The 17,997-nt window shown below is 52.3% G+C and overlaps 1 protein-coding gene across 7 annotated transcripts in view; it reads left to right on the forward strand.

Moving 5' to 3' along the window:
- The window catches only part of SBNO1 (strawberry notch homolog 1), a 1,282,279-nt gene that overhangs the window by 980,312 nt on the left and 283,970 nt on the right, over positions 1-17,997 (forward strand). For all 7 annotated transcript variants that reach the window (XM_085634811.1, XM_085634813.1, XM_085634807.1 and 4 more), the window contains one exon: positions 3,793-3,892. In XM_085634811.1, coding sequence (XP_085490937.1) covers positions 3,793-3,892 — 100 coding nt within the window. The remainder of the gene's footprint in view (positions 1-3,792; positions 3,893-17,997) is intronic.

The following is a 17,997-nucleotide window of genomic DNA, read 5'->3' on the forward strand; positions in this document are numbered from 1 at the left end:
CTCGGTGCCACCATAGACACCTCAAAAGCCATAGCCTACCCCAATCCGGCCAGGATTGCAAGCATTCAGGCTTTGCGTCAAAGATTCATACTTCAACACTCCCTTCCAGCAAGGGTGTTTATGCAACTGATAGGGATGATGGCCTCTTGCATTTTCATAGGGCCCCATGCAAGGCTCCAGATGCGTCCACTCCAAGAGTGCTTAGCGCGCCAATGGAACCAGGCCCAGGGGCAACTGACAGATCTGGTGTTGGTAGACGGTCGCACCCATCGCTCTCTGCAGTGGTGGAGCACCACAAACCTTTCCAAAGGTTGACCGTTCCTGAACCCGGTTCCACAAATAATCCTAACAGACGCATCGCTCTCCGGCTGGGGAGCTCATCTATTACATCTCACAGTGCAGGGCACATGGACGCCGCAACAAAAGTTACTCCATATCAACCATCTGGAGTTACTAGCAATCTTTCTAGCCCTAAAATCCTTTCAAAGACAGATTTTAGGCAAGGCAGTCCTCATTCGCACAGACAACATGAGGGCCATGTATTACATTCAAAAACAAGGCGGCACACACTCTCTACAGCTCTCTCAACTAGCACAGAGCATATGGAGATGGGCAATTCCACAAAAGATTTTTCTCCTAGCCCAACACGTCCCAGGAGTCCAAAACACCATGGCAGATCTGCTAAGCAAACAGACGCAGCAGATCCACGAGTGGGAACTTCACCCGCAGGTTCTTCACCCGTTCTTTCAAATGTGGGGGCATCCGCAGATAGACCTCTTCGCCACCCACAAAAACAAAAAATGCCCAAGCTTCGCCGCCAGATACCCACACCCATTGTCCAAAGGCAATGCGATATGGACGAACTGGTCAGACAAATTTGCGTACGCTTTTCCACCTCTCCCACTAATTCCATTAGTGGTGCGAAAGCTACAACAGCATTCCCTCACACTAATCCTAGTAGCTCCAACATGGGCCAGACAACCGTGGTACACCACGCTGCTGGAACTCTCGGTAGTACCACACCAAAAGCTACACCTCTCGCCATGCCTCCTAACCCAGAACCATGGAGAGATCAGGCACCCGGACCCAGCTCAGCTCAACCTTGCGATCTGGCTCCTGAAGTTCTAGAATTCGGATACCTAAACCTTCCCCCTGACTGTATGAACGTCATCAGAGAAGCTAGACGCCCTACCACTAGAGCCTGCTACGCTGCCAAGTGGAAAAGATTTGTTGTTTATTGCCATAACAACACAATCAATCCTCTAGACGTGTCTATACGACACATCATATGCTACTTACTCCATCTACAAAGGTGTAACCTAGCATATACCTCAATTCGGCTACACCTCGCAGCAATTGCCGCTTACCTACAAAACAGGCAGCACCTATCACTTTTCAGATTGCCTGCCATTAAAGCCTTCATGGAAGGCCTAAAACGAATAATTTCCCCCAGAGTACCACCCTCACCTGTGTGGAACTTAAATATAGTTCTCACAAGGCTAATGGGACCGCCCTTCGAACCTTTGCATAAATGCGAACTGCAATTTCTCACATGGAAAACCGCTTTTCTTGTAGCCATCACTTCCCTTAGAAGGGTCAGTGAGATACAAGCACTTACCATACAAGAACCTTTTCTCCAAATGCACTAGAACAAGGTTGTTCTCCGTACAAACCCAAAATTCCTACCTAAAGTAATTTCCCCTTTTCATCTAAACCAATCGGTAGAATTACCGGTATTTTTCTCGCAAACTCAAACTGTTGCAGAAAGGGCTCTACACACGCTAGATGTCAAACGAGCCTTACTTTACTATATCCAAAGAACACAACCTTTCAGAAAGACCAAACAGCTGTTTGTCTCTTTCTCTTCACCACACAAGGGCAACCCCATCTCAAAATCAGGGATAGCTAGGTGGATTGTAAAATGCATGCAGATTTGCTACCACAAAGCAAAACAAAACAAACGCTATCCATTCCCCCTAAAGCCCATTCTACACGAAAGATGCCGGCGCTGATGTCCTACTGCTTCATACGGTCTAACCAGCCTCTTTCTGAAGTTTAAGGGTTGGAGGAAGAGGATTTGGATGGGGAGCAGAACCCCTTAGAAATCCTGCAGCCCCAGGACATGGACTGGTATGAGGAGCTGGGTGATGCTAGTGGCCTGAACACCTCCCCAGATTCTGGCATTCTGTCTCCCCCTAACCTCTTTGGAGACTAGGATGGTGCAGCGCTTGAGTGCTTCCAGGATTCGTGGGCTACGGCCAAATCCTTCGGCCTGAGTACTACAACCCGTTCTGCATCTGCTTTTCCCTCCTTTTGTGGCTACGAAAGGGACTTTCAACCGCGCCAACACTATTCCAGCCAGCGGGTTCCACAAGTTCAGCAACCTCTGGGGTCCGTGGTTCATCCCATCCTCGAGGGTCAGGAGGACAGAAGTCGAGCCAAACCACCATCCCCTCCTCCTCTGCAAATCATTCCTAGTCCGTTCCTTCGGAGCTTCCAGTGGGTGGCAGGATATGCCATCACCTCCACCACTGGCGTGACATCACCTCTGACAGGTGGGTGTTGCAGATATTCCGAAGGGGATACTCCCTCCCCATCGAGACTACCCTTCTCTCTATGCCTCCAACTCTCGATCGGCAAACGGAGGATCATCTTGTGCTACTCTGCAAGGAAGTCAAGGCTCTCTTGGCCAAGGGAGCAATAGAGAGGGATCCCAGGCCAGAAATGGCAACTGCAGCCTATTTCAGCATTAATGAAATTGCTGTTACATAGGGGAATTTACATGTGTATTTCCACAGTCCTCTTCCATCTTTTGTCCACATTCGCATTTGTGGATGTCAACATTTTATTTCTAGCAATTGATAGTCTGACATGTCAAGGTCAGACTTGAGATATAATCCCAAGTTGACTACCAGAGTGACTCATTAGTTAAAGAAGCAGTGGGATGTTGGGCATTTGAGGGAAGATTGATTGTGTATCCACGTATAGATCACATCAGTTTTGTAGTTCCATTTGAGGTAGCTTTTGCACATAGTTGCTCTATAATAGGGGTAATGGGGAATTTCCCTGTTAGCTTTCTGATCTTCACTAAGCTGTTAATGCTGTAAGTAAGGTGTAAGAAGATTTTATTATTTTTTCAAGCACAGTGGGGACATCCTGCATAGTCAGAAATAATGAATACAATGGGAACCCTTTGAGAATGTCACACAACGGATTGTTAATGCGTTGGGCCTAAAATACCCTTGTTGTGTCTGAGAAAATATTTGAACAAGGTGAATGTCTTCTCAGTTGCACTAATAATTGAAGTCTTGACAGGACTGTTTGGCACTGAATTGTTGCTATATTGGATGTGGCTGAAAAACCAGCATTGTAGTTTAGTAGTAGTGGGCAGGACATTGCCTCACATATTTTTGTTTGTTTTGAAGAGAAGTTAAACTTTTGGTGTGTGGTTTTCTTATGTTTGCTCACTTTAAATTCACCCTAAACTAAAACTGGGACTGTTAATCTCACTTATTTAAACAACACTACCAATAACTGTTTTGCATGCTTTATAGTCTTGTTGTCTTGTAACACTTGAAAATAACTATGCTGCTGTTAAAATTACTGTTAATATTTAGAAGTTTCTGATTCAAATTGTTGACTTGTTGATTTTCAAAGGTGGGACTTAACCTGCTGAACAATCCTTTGAGCTAAATTACTGCCAGTTTACACCATGTTCAGTGCTTTACATGAGTACATAGGTTTGTTTCTGTCAGCCTTCTAACAACTGTAATGTCATTTTTCTTTTTATAGTATGGGAGAAATGCGTTGGAAATAGTGATGAAATCAATAGTAAATCTTGACGTTCCACTGGTATCCCCTTCTGCAGACTATCCAGGCGACTTCTTTAAAGGTAAAGAGTTATTTCATTAAAGTGAACTATTTCTTATCCAGGATTGGGGTATTTTTCATAGATTCACATGCTTGAATCGTTCCCCGTCGTCGAAGTGGGAGTCCCAGGGTGATATATATAAAGCAGTAATTTAAAATTTGCATAGGCTATCATGGTGGCAACCATCTACCTCCTTTTCTAAAAAAAAAAAAAAAAAAGACCAAACTTGAACACAGTCGGCAACCAGCACCCTCTAGAACCTTCCCAAGAGAGGCTGAATCCCTCAGATTTTCACCGCGCATAGTGTGTAAAGGGAGTCTCCCTGAGCTCTGCTCCGTTCTTCAACAAATTTCTCAGATAAGTTATATTCCTTGCTTTATAGACAAATGTCCAATAAGAAGGGACTATTTAAACCTTGTAAATCCTGTGGGAAGAAGAGGGTGCGTATTGATGATGCCCACAAAGATTGCATCTATTGCCTCTTTCCCCATCATGTGGCAAAACAATGTAAAATCTGCCACACTTTTTCAGCAAAGACCTAAAGGGCAGGCTTTTATTGTGGCAGAAGAAGTAGCAATGGTCGTCTTCAGATGAGGAGAGTGACACTTCTTCAATTTCAAAAGAGGCCCAGGTCGCCTGAAGGTCAGCTTGGGGGAGAGCAGGAAACATCCTAAAACCTCATCTGACAAGAGAATCTCAGAAAAAGGAGAAAGAGTCAACGGTCTCCTCAGAGATGAGTTCCCATCATTTTTCTGGGACTTCTAAGGAAAAACCTGAATCTTCAGGTCATTCCAGGCACAAATCCAGCCACAAATCCTCATTGGCATCAGTCTCTCAGTCGATGTCTGTTCAGCGACTCAGACGACGACTACTCCCTTGTTGTCGAGACCATCGACGGCCCTGACTACTTCGGCGAGTATAAAAAGCCCTATACCATCGGCATTACCTTTATCGTCGACCAAGACCCCGTCGACGAAGACCCCACCGTCGACTAAGATTTCATCGTCGACGAGAGCTCCATCATTGACGACAATTCCACCGCCGCTGAAAGCTTAGTCAACGACTGTGCAAGCGATAAAAATTCCAGTGTTGTCAATGGGCCTGTCGACTCCGCTCCCATTATAAATGCAATCCACACCATCTAGATTGCCTAGAACATCACTGCAACCTGAATTTCAAACACCAAAGATTTCTCTGTTGCTTCCAAGTCACCTCAAAGACGTTGAGGAATCTGATGATGATGGTCCCTTTGGGATGGCTCATAGTCCTTCCGAACTAAATGTGAAGTGTCAGGAAGAGAATGAGGACTATTACGACGAGTAACAGTACTATCAGCAATATCCAGTAACTCATGCACAGTATTACCACTTCAGATATTATGAACAGTCGAAACAAGAACCTGCTCAACTGCCTTCGTCTCTAATTCAAGACTTACAAGCCGTGCTGGCAGATTACAAAAGATTTTCTCCTCGATAGAGGCACGTAACAGTGCCGCCACCTCCACCTGTGGCACTGCTGATGCCACCACCTCCGCCTCCTGCATTGCCTAGGTTGACGCCACGCATTCAAATCCCTCTACCTAGGACCTAACCATGTCTGAAGAAGAACCTGAGGATGGAGAAATCATGATCCTCCTCCGCCTACGGATCAATGGGATGACTATGTGGTACCGACACCGGCCCCTCCTCCTCATCCTTCGGACTCACCTCCAGAGGATATTTGAGGTTTTCATAACCTAATGGAAGAGCTATGGCCAGATTTCACCTGCCCACAATTGTCAAACCGTTAGATTGACTGTCTTGATGGTTCTTTAAAGTCATAAAGAAAACAATCAGGTCAATACCTATCATAGATTATATCTGGCTGGAAGGTATTAAAGTAATGAAGACACTGGCCTCTGTGGGGCCGGTACAACCAAGGCTTGACAAGAAATACAGGGCACCGGAGGATTCCCCTGCATGTCTCACAGGTCACCCCAAACTGGACTCTGCGATTAACCAGGCAGCACAGAGGAGAATGATAAATTCATCCACTCCCATCACGTCTCCACCTGATTAAGAGGGGCGCCGTTTGGACTCCAGTGGAAAAAGATTTTCCTCAATGTCTGCAATATCTATCGGAGCGTCTAATTAATTAGCCATTCTGGGCTGCTACGATCGACAAATATGGTCCGATATAGGAACCATGAGAGACTTTATTCCAGAAGAAAATAAGGAGGAATTTACCCTACAATACCGTTAAGCGCCCTTTCAGGGAGCTCGAGGTCGTGGTTTCTCTGGATATAGAGGAAACTTTAAGCACACCCAGATTTACCAACCACAATATCGCCAGGGATACCAGCAACAATCCTATCGACAGGCAACAGCTGGTTTCTCCAGGCAGGGCTCCAGTTGAAAACGAGCATCAGAAGCATGTGACTCAGGGCGCAAACAGTGATCCCATCTGGGTACCAGCTTTGTTTTCCCCCTCCCAACCGGTGCAAATGTTACCAACCATATCTGTCAGTGGCGCAATATCACATCAGACAAGTGAGTATTGGACCTTATTTCGTATGGCCAAACTCTGGAATTTACCCAACTCCTTCCAAACGCTCCACCCAGGGGATCGCTCCCCACCCCTCGTCTTCACTTACTGAAACAGGAAGCGAAGATTATGCTCCAAAAATGGGGAATAGAGAGGGTTCCACTGCTTAAGAGAAGGAAACTTTTTTACTCCCGCTTCTTCCTTATTCACAAAAAGTCGGGAAAATAGAGACCTATCTTAGACCTCAGAAAATTAAACAAATTCCTCAAAAATCAACCATCCTGTGACGACTTAACAGTGGAGATTACATGACTTGATTGGATGTAGAGGATGCTTATTTCTACGTTCCTATACACCCCAAACACAGAAAATTCCTCCGATTCACAGTGGCTGGTACCCACTATCATGCCTTTCTTTCGGCCTCAAATCGGCTCCACAAATTTTTACGAAGTTTTTGGTTCCAGTGCAGCTGCCGTGCGGAACCAGGTCCATCAGGTATTTCCATTCTTGGACGATTGGCTCCTGAATGCTCCGTCAGCACATCTGGCGAAGGTTGGCACAGACGATTGTGTAGATCTGTTCCACAAATTAGGACTCTCAATAAACCCACAAATATCGATTTCTCCAAGTCAGACAATGACATTTTTAGGAGCCACCTTGAACACCATTCAGAACAAAGCTTTCCTCTCCCAAGAAAGGCAGCAGCGGTTACTAACCTTGACTCTCACACTTTACAGAAAAAAGTGCACTTATGTGAGAATATTCAAGTCTCTACTGGGCATGCTCTCCTCCGCATTCGATCTAGTTCCACTAGCTCGCCTGCAAATGAGACCTTTACAAGAAGAACTTCAGTGTCAATGGGTTCAAACCACAGGATCTTTCAACGATGTAATAACTATCTGAAAGAGACACGTTAGTGATAGATTCCTTACCCTAGAATATCCCCTGGCGTCAGACTGGATCCGGAAACGTTTTTTGTCAGCAGTGCCCCTGCGCGTCGGTAGGTGGCGTCGTGCGGCTCCGTGTCCGTCGCTGGCGTCGTAAGCTCCAAGATGACGTCACGGAGACTACTTAGGCGCCACCCATGCGCGCTGACGTCAGTTCTTTCTTTTTCCGTGCCAGTAAGCGCAGATCTGGTTAGCGTTACAACAAACAAATGATGGACGGAATGCTGACAATGCAGACATTCTCCCCCAGTCAAGAGATCTGGGTTAAATCCATCGTTCTTTTGCCCACTACACCACCCCAGTTTAGACATGGCCATATGCAAATCAGTCTTGACCCTGTGCCTCATGGGAACAGCCCGAACTGCCAAGCCATGTCTTCCCTGGACCGGAATCAAGCATCCTAGGACCGGTTTCTGGCTATCAGCCGTCATCAGCCAGGATAGCTTGACTCCAGTGGCGTAGTGAGCACGGGTCCCACGTCTGGGAATACCCATCCCACTTAGGGCGAAAAGCGTTACAACAAACAAATGATGGACGGAATGCTGACAATGCAGACATTCTCCCCCAGTCAAGAGATCTGGGTTAAATCCATCGTTCTTTTGCCCACTACACCACCCCAGTTTAGACATGGCCATATGCAAATCAGTCTTGACCCTGTGCCTCATGGGAACAGTCCAGCCCGAACTGCCAAGCCATGTCTTCCCTGGACCGGAATCAAGCATCCTAGGACCGGTTTCTGGCTATCAGCCGTCATCAGCCAGGATAGCTTGACTCCAGTGGCGTAGTGAGCACGGGTCCCACGTCTGGGAATACCCATCCCACTTAGGGCGAAAAGCGTTACAACAAACAAATGATGGACGGAATGCTGACAATGCAGACATTCTCCCCCAGTCAAGAGATCTGGGTTAAATCCATCGTTTATTTTTGCAGATCTGGTTAGAGCACGTATCTTAGTCACTTTTTGACTGTCTTTTTGAGACTTTTTGTCTCCTGTAAGTTTGAGTCTACTCTGGTGCACTGGTTGTAAGTCTTGTGGGGCCTGCCGTCGCAATATGTCGGTGGCGGACCCCCCACGACGTCTGTCTATACTGCCTGGAGAGCGACCACGACTCCCGGGCCTGTATGGACTGTTTGGCCATGGCCCCGAAGGCCTTGAGGGAGCGTTGCTGGAAGTTGTGTGAGGTCCGGCACTTGTCTCCGCGCCGTTCACGGTCCAGGGGCCACTCCAGAGAACGCTCACGGGACCACCATCATCGCTCCTCGGGCTCCAAGTATTCACCCTCGGATTCGGGTAAGAGACGACACAAAAAGAAGACGATGAAGCATGGTCGCTCTCTGACATCCCCCCCGTCAGTCCCCGGATGCGGATGAGGGGGACGGGTTCTGCCCCTGCGGCTCCTTTGGAGCCCGGTAGTCCCGCGGCCTACCCACCTTACCCGGGTCAGTCGGCGACTCCCGCACAGGTGCAAGAATTTCTTGCTACCATGGACCGCCTGTTTATGGCGCACCCTTGGGCCCCACGGTCCCGTGTCAGGATCCTGTCGGGCCATCGGCACCACAAGCGGCTACGGCCCTGGCGCTGCAGGATCCTGTGCCGCTGGCTCCGGCCACGGTGCCACAAGGTCCCGCGCTGCAGGCTCCGGCCCCAGTGCCGCCCTCGGCTCCGCCTCCTGCGCCGCAGCGGATGCCATTTGTTCCGCCCCTGCCCAGGTTCTCTGACAATTTTGTCCCTACTTGGGATCCGCATTGGGACACGGCGCCGGTTTGGCCTCTGTCACGCGCCTTTCCCGGCGCAGTTTGTTCGATCCCCGGTCCCTGCCCTGCCGCTGCAGTATGTCCCTCATACGGCAGAGCTTGAGGATGACTGGGAGGGGTCGAAGGACCCACTTGCTCGTCAGTGTGAGGAGTTAAAGGAGGCCGCTGAGGTCCTCCACCTTGATCTCCCAACGGTGGCCCTAAATACTAATCTCCTCACTGAGGTGCTCCAGACGGCGTCCACTTCGTCGGAGCCCCTGCTGTAATTTAACAACGCCCTCACTGACGTCTTACTGGGCACTTGGTCGCGGCTAGCCACAGGGGTCCCGGTGGATAAGAATGTCGCCAGGCGTCATCGCCCAGTACCGGGTGATCCTGCCTTTCTGACCACTCATCCTATGCCCGAGAGCCTTGTCATCCAAGCTTCGACATCCCAGAGTGCCCTTTTCACGGCTCCGCCGGATGAGGACTCTAAGAAGCTGGAGCAGTTCGGCAAGCGGTTGTTCTCTTCGGCCAGCTTAGGGCTGCGGTCGGTGAACACCGCTTGCCTCTTGGGACGCTATTTCCACGCGGTGTGGGATGCCGTTCCACAGGTGTTGCCTCAGTGTCCTGAAGAGGCCCAAGCTGTGCTGTCTCAAGCTTTTGCTGAGGATAAGGATGCGGCTAAGTTCGCCATTCGGTGTGGTTTGGACACCGCGGACTCAATAGGTAGAGCCATTTCTACGACTGTGGCGCTTCGTCACCACACCTGGTTGAGATCTAACGGGCTCTCGCCAGATGTACAAAGCTCACTCATGCCCATGCCCTTTGATGGCACCCGCTTGTTTGGCGATAAGGCTGACAGTGCGCTGGAGCGTTTTAAGGACTCGCGGGCTACAGCCAAGTCCTTGGGTCTTTCCTCGAAAAGCCCTGCCACTCCTGGTTTTCGTTCCTTTCGTGGCCACGGCAAGGGCGCACAGGCACGTTCCTTCAGCAAGCCTGTGCAGAACCAGCCTCAGCATGGCCGCGGACGCGGCTTCCGCAGGGGCGGGTCTGAGAATCAGCGTGGGGGTCAGTCCACCTCTGCCCCGCTGCTTCTACCTCCAAACCCTCCTAATCCGAGCTTTGTGGAGCACCCCACGCCAGTGGGTGGCAGGATCCACCATCACCTCCCTATACTGGCACGCTATCACATCGGACAAGTGGGTGTTGCAGATCATCCGCAAGGGTTACTCCCTTCCCTTTCAGTCCACTCCTCCAGCCATGCCACCTCGGTACCACCGCATGTCGGGGGAACACTTGGCAACTCTCCAGCATAAAGTTACGACCCTCTTGGCCAAGGAGGCCATCGAGTGCGTTCCTGGGCCGGAAGTAGAGAACTACTATCTGAAAGAAACACGTTAGTTAGGTTCCTCACCTTAGAATATCCCCAGGCGTCAGACTGGATCCGGAAGATTTTTCGTCAGCAATACCCCTTGCGCGTCGCTAGGCGTCGTCTGCGGCTCCGCGTCCGTCGTCGGCGTCGTGCGCCGGAATGATGTAGTCGGAGTACTTAGACGCCGCCCTCGCGCGCTGACGTCAGTTCTTCTTTTTTCCGCGCCAGTAAGCGCAGATCCGGGAGAGCTACCCCTTTAGTCAATTTTTGACTAACTTTTTTTTTGACTCTTTTTGGTCAATTCTCGATTCTGGTGCCGGTAGGATGCCTGGTTTCAAGGCCTGCGACGACTGTCACTGACTGATGTCGGTGACCGATCATCACCGCCGGTGCCTGTACTGCTTGGGCCTCGACCACGACGCGGCGTCATGCTCCGATTGTATGGCCCTGACCTCGAAAGCTAGGCGGGAGCGGTCCCGCAAGCTTCTCGAGCTTCGCCACTCGGCTCCGCGTCGCTCTCGATCCCGGTCCAGGAGGAGGTCCAAGGATCGGTCGCGGAGCCGCACCCGACATCGTCACTCGTCTGGCTCGAAGTCTTCGGGTAAGTCGAGGCAGTCCAAGAAGCGACACCGCTCTTCGGACTCCCCTCGCCGGTCGCGCGACTCGGCCGAGGGTCCGGTTGGTTCCACCCCCGCGGCACCGCAGGCGCCGCGCAAGTCCCCATACCCGACGGTCCCTGGGACTGAAGCGACGCCGGCGGAGGTCAGTGCCTTCCTCTCGGCAATGAGGAGCCTGACCCCGCCGTCGACGCCCGCTGGCGCGCTTTCGGGCCCCGCGGACTCGACTGGGCGACCTCGCATGCCGGCGGCTCTGGCCCCGGCGCCGTTGGAGGCTCCGGCCCCGACGCTGGAGGTCCCCGAGTGGCCCGAGCCTGGGCCCCCGTCGACGCCGGTCGACCTCGTAACGCCTCCTCCGCCGACACCGATACCACCGCCGGCTCCGGTCGACGTCGATCCCTGGTTCAGCCCCTGTCCGGTCCCGACGCCGATGCGGCGCCGCCCGACGCCGCATCTGACGCCGCTAGAGACACATATTGTCTATCGACCGGCTCAGATCATTCCTCCTGTTTACCAGGAATCAGATGACGGGGCGACTGGGAGGGGTCTGATGACCCTATGGCCCTTCAGAGCCAACTTGCACAGGACTGGGCAGATGAACTGGGGGAGGCCAGTGGGTTGGATACATCTCGGGACACTGGATTCATTTCTCCTCCGACTGTGGCTTCGGAGGAGGGTGCAGCTTTTTCTGTGGTGCTGCGCAAAGCGGCTGAAGCCCTTGGGCTTGAGCTGCCTGCCGTGGCTGTGAGGACTAACATCCCCACTGAGGTGCTTCAGTCTGCCGCATGCTCCACTGAGCCTCTGCTGCCATTCAATGAGGCCCTCACTGACGTTCTGCAGGGCACCTGGTCCAAGCCCTCCACAGTCCCTCCTGTGGATAGGAACGTTGCCAGGCGCCACCGCCCTGCTCCGGGCGACCCCAGTTTTCTGTCCCAACACCCCACCCCCGAGAGTCTGGTTATCCAGGCCTCTACCTCCCAATCCTCCTTCCCGTCCGCTCCTCCGGACCGGGATTCCAAGAGACTGGAACAGTTTGGCAAGAAGCTGTTCTCTTCGCTCAGTTTGGGCCTGCGGTCTTTGAACACCGCCTGTCTCTTGGACCGTTATTCCCACTCTCTGTGGGATGCGGTGGAGGACGTGCTGCCACTGTGCCCGGAGGAGGCCCGGGCGCGGCTTTCCTCGGCCCTGGCCGATGGGAGAGATGCAGCGCGCCATGCAATCCGATGTGGACTCGACACTACGGACTCGCTGGGTAGGGCGATTTCTACCACGGTGGCGCTTCGACGTCACGCCTGGCTGCGGTCCACGCCTTTTTCAGGGGATGTCCAGAGCACCCTCATGGACATGCCTTTTGATGGTGCTCGCCTTTTTGGTGACAAAGCGGACAGTGCGCTGGCTCGCTTCAAGGACTCCCGGGCTACGGCCACGTCCTTGGGCCCCGCGGCCACAACCTTCCGCTTTTCGCTCCTTTCGTGGCCAAGGAAGGGGCACCTCCTCACGTCCGCCTAGCCACCGGCCGCAGAACCAGCCTGCACGCGGACGTGGTTTCCGCCGAGGCGGTACCGGAGGAAGACGCGGTCAGTCCACATCCACCCCGGCAGCATCCGCCTCAAAGCCTTCCTAGTCCGAGCTTTCAGGCCCATTCAATGCCAGTGGGCGGCAGAGTTCGCCATCACCTGCTTGACTGGCGTTCCATCACGTCGGACAGGTGGGTGCTGCAAATCGTCCGAAGGGACTACTCCCTCCCCTTCGAGGCGACCCCTCCAGCCATGCCACCGCAGCACCACCGTATCTTGGGGGATCATTTGAATCTTCTCCACGAGGAGGTTTCGGCCCTCTTGGCCAAGGGGGCAGTCGAGCGCGTTCCGAGCCCAGAAGTAGGTCGTGGTTGTTGTTCCCACTACTTTCTGTTTCCCAAGAAGGGCAAAGGGGGCCTACGCCCTATCTTGGACCTCCGGAACGTCAATGCCTTCTTCCGGCAGGAACGGTTCAAAATGTTGACTTTGGCTCAGGGTCTAGCTGTCCTAGACCCTGGAGACTGGATGGTAGCGTTGAACTTGCAGGACGCATATTTCCACATCCCCGTCCTGCCGTTCACGGTGGGTCAGGAGCGCTTTCAGTTCACCGTGCTCCCCTTCGGCCTTACCAGTGCCCCTCGGGTGTTCACAAAAGTGATGGCGGTGGTCGCAGCTCATCTGCGCAGATCAGGGGTTCCAGTCTTCCCCTATCTCGACGACTGGTTGTTGAAGGCGGGCTCGCCCCAGGCAGTCGTCTCCCACCTCCAGACTACGGCGGAGCTCCTGCATTTGCTGGGGTTTTACATCAACGTGCCGAAGTCACACCTGAGCCCCTCTCAGAAGCTCCTCTTCATCGGAGCGGTTCTCGATTCGGCGCAGTTCCGGGTCCATCCACCGGAGCAGCGGGTCCGGGATATACAGGCCCTGATTCCCATCTTTCGGCCTCTATCCTGGGTTTCGGTCAGGCTAGTGATGCGGCTTCTGGGGCTGATGGCCTCCTGCATCCTACTAGTGCATCACGCCAGGCGGTGCATGTGGGCTCTGCAGTGGGACCTGAAGTTTCAGTGGGCCCAGCATCACGGCAAACTGTCCGACCATGTCTTGATCTCGGAGGGCACTGCACAGCAGTTGCAGTGGAGGCTCACGGACCGCGATTGGGTCACGGGCAAGAGCCTCTCCCTACCCCTACCGGAGCATGTCGTAGTGACGGATGCGTCCCTCCTGGGATGGGGTGGCCATATGGGAGAGGCGGAGATCAGAGGCCTCTGGTCTCCGGCGGAGTCTCGCCTCCACATCAACTTGTTGGAGCTGCGAGCGATCCGGCTTGCACTGAAAGCCTTCCTTCCCTCTGTCCGGGGAAGTGTTGTGCAGGTGTTCACGGACAACACCACCGCCATGTGGTATTGCAACAAACAGGGCGGGGTGGGGTCGTGGACCCTTTGTCAGGAGGCTCTGCGCCTCTGGACATGGCTGGAACACCAGGGCGTTACCCTGGTGGTTCAACATCTGGCGGGCTCTCTGAACGCCAGAGCAGATGAACTCAGCCGCCGGTGCATGATGGTTCACAAATGGCGTCTGAACTCCGAGGTGGCGCAAGGTCTCTTTCAGCAGAGGGGAGAGCCTTGGTTAGATCTATTCGCCACCGACGAGAACGCGCAATGTCAGCAGTTCTGCGCGTTGGAATTTCCAAGGCGGCACTCGCTCGGCGACGCTTTTCGTCGCGAGTGGAGTTGCGGTCTGTTGTACGCCTTTCCGCCTATACCACTTCTGCCCTGAGTGCTGAAGAAGATCAAAACGATCGGGCCCAAGTCATCTTGGTGGCTCTGGATTGGGCACGAAGGTACTGGTATCCCGAGCTACTCAGTATGTTGATCGATCCTCCGATACGTCTGCCCCTTCGGGAGGATCTTCTGTCGCAGCAGCAGGGGACGGTCCTCCACCCGAACCTGTCCAGCCTCCACCTCCATGCGTGGAGATTGAGCGGCGGCAGTTGATGCCATTTGACTTGCCTCCTGAAGTCTGTGATATCATTCTGGCAGCCAGGCGTCCCTCCACAAAGACGGTATACGCCTGCCGGTGGAACAAATTTGTGGCATGGTGCACAGCAAAGGCTGTGGATCCCCTCTCCGCCCCTCTTTCTGAGGTTCTCCTCTTTCTTCTTTCTTTGGCCCGGCAGGGCTCTGCCCTGGGCACCTTGAAAGGTTATCTTGCTGCTCTCTCTGCCTTCTTACGACTTCCAGATCAGCCCTCTCTTTTCAAGTCCCCTGTAGTGTCACGCTTTCTTAAAGGCATTACTCACACGTTCCCTCCTGTCCCTTTCGTAATGCCTCAGTGGGACTTGAATCTTGTCTTGACATTCCTGATGTGCGCTCCCTTTGAGCCTCTTCACAATTGTCCTCTTCGTCTGCTGACGCTTAAGACTGCTTTCCTGGTAGCCATCACCTCGGCTAGACGGGTGAGTGAGCTCCAGGCTCTATCGTCCAAGCCTCCTTTTCTATCTGTTCATCCGGACAAGGTTGTCCTTCGGCCTCGTCCTTCCTTTCTTTCGAAAGTGGTGACCCCCTTTCATCTTGGGCAATCTGTCACCTTGCCCACCTTCTTTCCGAATCCTTCCAAAGAGGAAGAGCGGCTCCACCGTCTGGACCCAAAACGTGCGCTCTCCTTTTATTTGGACCGCACTAAACAGTTCCGAGTGGACGACCAGCTTTTAGTTGGCTACGTGGGTGCAAAGAAGGGAAAAGCTGTACACAAACGGACCATCTCCCGGTGGGTCGTTTTGTGTATAAAAATCTGTTATTCCTTGGCAAAAAAGGAACCGCCTGTTGGGCTGCGCGCCCATTCTACTCGGGCCACAGCGGCTACTACTGCTTTGGGACGGGGAGTCCCTTTGCAGGACATCTGTCAGGCGGCAACGTGGGCTTCGCTGCACACGTTTGCCAGGTATTATTGCCTGGACAGCCAAGTCCGGAGGGATGGCTTCTTTGGCCGTTCTGTCCTCCAGGACTTTCTGGTGTGATCTTGGTTCGCAGACCCACCACCGGGGTTGGTATTCCTTGGGTATCTATTCTAAGGTGAGGAATCTAACTAACGTGTTTCTTTCAGATGAACAAGTTACTTACCTTCGGTAACGATGTATCTGTAAGAAACATTAGTTAGTTAGATTCCTCACCGACCCACCCAGCCTCCCCGTTCTGCGAACTGACATCTAGGGTTAAGGCTATCCTTTTCAAGGCCCTAGAATTTTTTGGCACCAGTGTCGGTCTCTTGCATGGCTCTGGTCTCTTTCTGTAGTGTGGAGAGCCTTGGTTAGATCTATTCGCCACTGAAGAGAACACGCAATGTCATCAGTTCTGCGCGTTGGAATTTCCAAGGTGGCCCTCGCTCGGCGACGCTTTTCGGCGTGAGTGGAGTTGCGGTTCTGTTGTACGCCTTTCCGCCTATACCACTTCTGCCCAGAGTGCTGAAGATCAGGCGCGAAGATGCTGGTAATCCGAGCAACTCAGCATGGCGATCGATCCCCCGATCCGTCTGCCTCTTACAGAGGATCTTCTGCCGCAGCAGCTGGGGATGGTCCTCCACCCGAACCTGTCCAGCCTCCACCTCCATGCGTGGAGATTGAGCGGCGGCAGTTGATTCCTTTCGACTTGCCTCCTGAAGTCTGTGATGTCATTCTGGTAGCCAGGCATCCATCCACTAAGACGGTATACGCCTGCCGGTGGAACAAGTTTGTGACATGGTGCACAGCAAAGGCTGTGGATCTCCTTTCTGCCCCTCTTTTTGAGGTCCTTCTGTTCCTTCCATCCTTTACCCAGCCGGGCTCTGCTCTGGGCACTATCAAAGGTTATCTTTCGGCCATCTCCGCCTTTCTAAGGCTTCCAGATCAGCCTTCTCTCTTTAAGTCCCCGGTTGTTAAGTTTCCTGAAAGGCATTACGCACACGTTTCCTCCCGTCCCTTTCATAATGCCTCAATGGGACTTAAATCTTGTCTTGACGTATCTGATGTGCGCTCCTTGTGAACCCCTTCATAACTGTCCTTTTGCGTCTTCTCACTCTCAAGACGACTTTCCTGGTAGCTATCACCTCTGCCAGAAGAGTGAGTGAGCTCCAGGGTCTTTCTTCTAAACCTCCTTTCCTTTCTGTTCATCCGGACAAGGTGGTTTTGAGGACCCGTCCTTCTTTTTTTGCCAAAGGTTGTCACGCCCTTTCACATTGTGCAGACCATCACCTTGCTCACCTTCTTTCCGCCTCCACATCCTTCAAAAGAGGAAGAGAGGCTCCACCGTCTGGACCAAAAACGTGCGCTCTCGTTCTATCGGACATGCACACAGCAGTTCCGGGTGGATTACCAGCTCTTTGTTGGCTACGTGGGCACCAAAAAAGGTCGGGCCGTGCACAAACCAACGATCTCTCGGTGGGTCGTTCTGTGCATCAAAGCGTGTTACTTGTTGGCTAAGAAGGAGCCTCCTGTGGGGATGCGTGCCCATTCTACCAGGGCAACTGCAGCCGCTACTGACTTGGGATGCGGCGTTCCCTTGCAGGATATTTGTCAGGCAGCTACGTGGGCCTCGCTGCACACGTTTACCAAGCATTACTGCCTTGACAGTCAAGTCCAGAGAGACGACTTTGGCCGTTCTGTTCTCACTGACTCTCTGGTGTAATCTATTCGCAGACCCACCACCCGGGTTGGTATTGCTGGTGTATCTATTCTAAGGTAAGGAATCTATCACTAACGTGTCTTTCAGATGCACAAGTTACTACTTGTGTAACAATATATCTGTAAGAGACATTAGTTAGTGATAGATTCCTTACCGCCCCACTCATCCTCCCCGTTCTGCGTACTGATTCTAGGTTTAAGGTCATCCCTTTCAGCGCCCTAGTTTCATGTCACCAGTGGTCAGTTTCTTGCATGGCTCTGCGTTCCTGGCATGGAAAGTGTACAGAACTGACGTCAGCGCGAATGGGTGGTGCCTAAGTAGTCTCTGTGACGTCATCTGGGCACTTACGACGCCAGCGACGGATGCGGAGCCGCACAACGCCACCTACGGACGTGCAGGGGTACAGCTGCCTAAAAACTTTTCCGGATCCAGTCTGACGCCTGGGGAAATTCTAAGGTAAGGAATCTATCACTATCCAATGTCTCTTACAGATATATCGTTACACGAGTAGTAACCTGTGCATCACTCTACGCATGAAGGAGTCATTCGAATGGTGGACATGGGAGTTGTGTCTGTCTCAAGGTCTCTCCTTTCTGCCATTGATCCAGAAATTCATAGTGACGACCTATGCTTCGGTGTAAGGTTGGGGAGGACATCTTCAGGATCTGCAGATTCAAGGAAGATGGTCTTCTATCCAGCGTCAAATGCATATAAACAGGTTGGAGTTGAAAGCCATTTTTCTCTCCCTTCAGGCTTTC

The sequence above is a fragment of the Triturus cristatus genome, chromosome 11 (assembly GCF_964204655.1).
Source record: "Triturus cristatus chromosome 11, aTriCri1.1, whole genome shotgun sequence".
Lineage (NCBI taxonomy): Eukaryota > Metazoa > Chordata > Amphibia > Caudata > Salamandridae > Triturus > Triturus cristatus.